General features: G+C 74.1%; 1 protein-coding gene across 1 annotated transcript in view; it reads left to right on the forward strand.

The window, feature by feature from the left end:
- The first annotated feature begins 282 nt into the window (after positions 1 to 282).
- UBASH3A (ubiquitin associated and SH3 domain containing A) overlaps positions 283 to 2147 on the forward strand; it is a 19279-nt gene continuing 17414 nt past the window's right edge. Inside the window, exons 1-2 of the mRNA XM_012731049.1 lie at positions 283 to 290; positions 752 to 805. Coding sequence (XP_012586503.1) covers positions 283 to 290; positions 752 to 805 — 62 coding nt within the window. The remainder of the gene's footprint in view (positions 291 to 751; positions 806 to 2147) is intronic.

Here is a 2147-nt window from a genome sequence, read left to right on the forward strand (position 1 = left end):
GAGCCCACCGGACAGGGGCTCCAGAGCGAGGCCCCGGGGGTCACCCAGGAGAGGCCGCGGCAGTCCACGCCGAGGCCACCGACAGGCCGCCTGGAGCGGCTTCCCGGAGCAGCCGGTGCCGGCCGGTCCCTCTCAGGCGCTTGTTCGAGGGGCAAATGGGTCAGAATCCCCTAAGGACGCAGACTCGGGGCGCAGGGGGAGGCGGGGCGGCAAACTTAAACTCTCGAGCAATCCTGAACACGAGATGAACCCCTGTGAAGCAAGGCCCTTCTTCTCAACCCAATGAGGACGTGAGGTTCTCCTGCCCCCCGTAAACAGGCCTGGCAGCGTGACGGGGGCCCCCCGCCGGAACCGATGGGCTGCCCAGGCCCGAGGGGGCAGGCCTGGCGCCCCGCTCAGGCGCCCCGAGCCCACAAGTCTGGCCCCCGTTGAAGAGGCGGGCTCGGGGCACTTGGAGCGGGTGTCGGGGTGCAGCCAGGCCCGGCCTGCTGGGAGGCCTCTGGCGCGCGTGTCCACGCTGGTGACCAGGAGGCTGCGGGGACGCGGCGGGGGGGACAAGCCCACAGTCCGTGGGGCGAGGGGCTGGGCCTCCGGGCAGTGGTCTCCGGCCACCGCTTGGGTTTCGGGACGCCCGGGGGATCCAGGTGCTCGCCTGGGGCGGGCAGGCTGGGAGGGAAAACACCGGGGGGCCGGGCCGCTCGTCTAGGGGTGGAGGAGGCGCTCTGAGGGCGCCCGCACTCTGCTCCCGCAGGCTGAAGGCGCTGGCGGCCACCGGGAGGAAGACAGCGGAGGAGGCTTCGCACTGGTGAGCCGCCGCGGGCGCGGACAGGCGCCGGCCACCCCCGCTGGGCACCTGGCCGCTCCGCGACCGACTTGGTCCGGACGCGGCTGGCTGAGCCAAGAGGGAAGAGCCGTGGCCCCGGGGTGGCCCCTCTCGCTCGGGCGCCGGTGCTGCCTGCCGTGGCCGCGGGTGGGGAGCCTGGCTCTGGCGCCTGCCCTGCGGCTGGGTGCCCGGGGGGGAGCCCTGCGCTGGGCACGGCCTGCGCCCAGGAGGCTGGGCAGGGGCGGGAGCCGGGCAGACACACACTCGCGGGCTCCCAGACGCTCCCCTGTGAGCTCGGGGCGCCCGGGGCTAGGAGAGACAGGCCGGGAGACTCTTGCGGTCTCGTGACTGTCCCGGGAGCTTGTTCCAAGCACAGGAGCGTCCACCCCGCAGAGCTGGCGGGGAGGACCCGCGGGGGCATTCGAGGACGCCCAGAGGGCTGTGGTCCTGGGAGGCCGCCGGGGGACCGCGGAGCTCCCGAGGCTGGACGGGCCTGCGAGGGGCTCCACCCTGGGGCCAAGTCCTTCCTGGGTGTGGGGCGTAAACAGGACATGTGGGCGCGCGGCTGTGCCTCCCTCCCCAGGAGAGGGCGCTCCGTGGCCAGACGCTGGCCTCACTGGCAGCAGCGCCCCGTGCCGGCGCCACTGGGGAAAAGTTAGAGCCGAGCGCAAACGCCCGCGTGTCTGGGGCCGGCTGGGCGGCGGCCTCACGGCCCGGGCGGCGTCTCCCGCGTGGCGCGCCCCAGCCGGGGCCAGAGGCCTCGAGCTCGCCTGTGGCTCAGGGCCAGGCCCGGACGCCCACGTGCACCGGCGGCGGGTGGAGGGGACCGGAGGAGGCTGCTGATCTGCAGAACACCCCGGCCACACGCGAGCCGCCACGCCCGCCCGGGACCTGTTTTAGGCAGAGATGAGACACGACAGCACAAGCTCCAGAGTCCGGCTTGTGCGTGAAAACACACGTGGGCACCGCGTGGCCTCCGTGGGGAGGGGTCCCGGGGGTGCTGGCAGCGGGCCGGCCCCAGACACGCGGGCCCTGGCGGTCCTTGGGGTGCTGGGGGGCGGGGTCAGGAGCAGGGCCGGGCCCGCCGCTAGTGGGCAGCAGCAGACACCGCCGAGGCCTGGCCGGTCCACGGGGGCCGGGCCTGGGCCGCACCGGAGGGACCCGCCGGCGCCGTCCCGCTGAAGCCCACTGGTGAGAGGGCCGACGTGCACCTGCGACCTCTCGACTTCTCGAGACATCAAACCGCGTTTCTGAAACTGAGGCGGCGGGAGCCGAGCAAAGACCCAGACGGCTGAGGGCCGCCGGGCGCCGGCTCGGGGCGGCT

The sequence above is a fragment of the Condylura cristata genome, unplaced genomic scaffold (assembly GCF_000260355.1).
Source record: "Condylura cristata isolate star-nosed mole 26May11 unplaced genomic scaffold, ConCri1.0 scaffold00003, whole genome shotgun sequence".
Classification (NCBI taxonomy): Eukaryota; Metazoa; Chordata; class Mammalia; order Eulipotyphla; family Talpidae; genus Condylura; species Condylura cristata.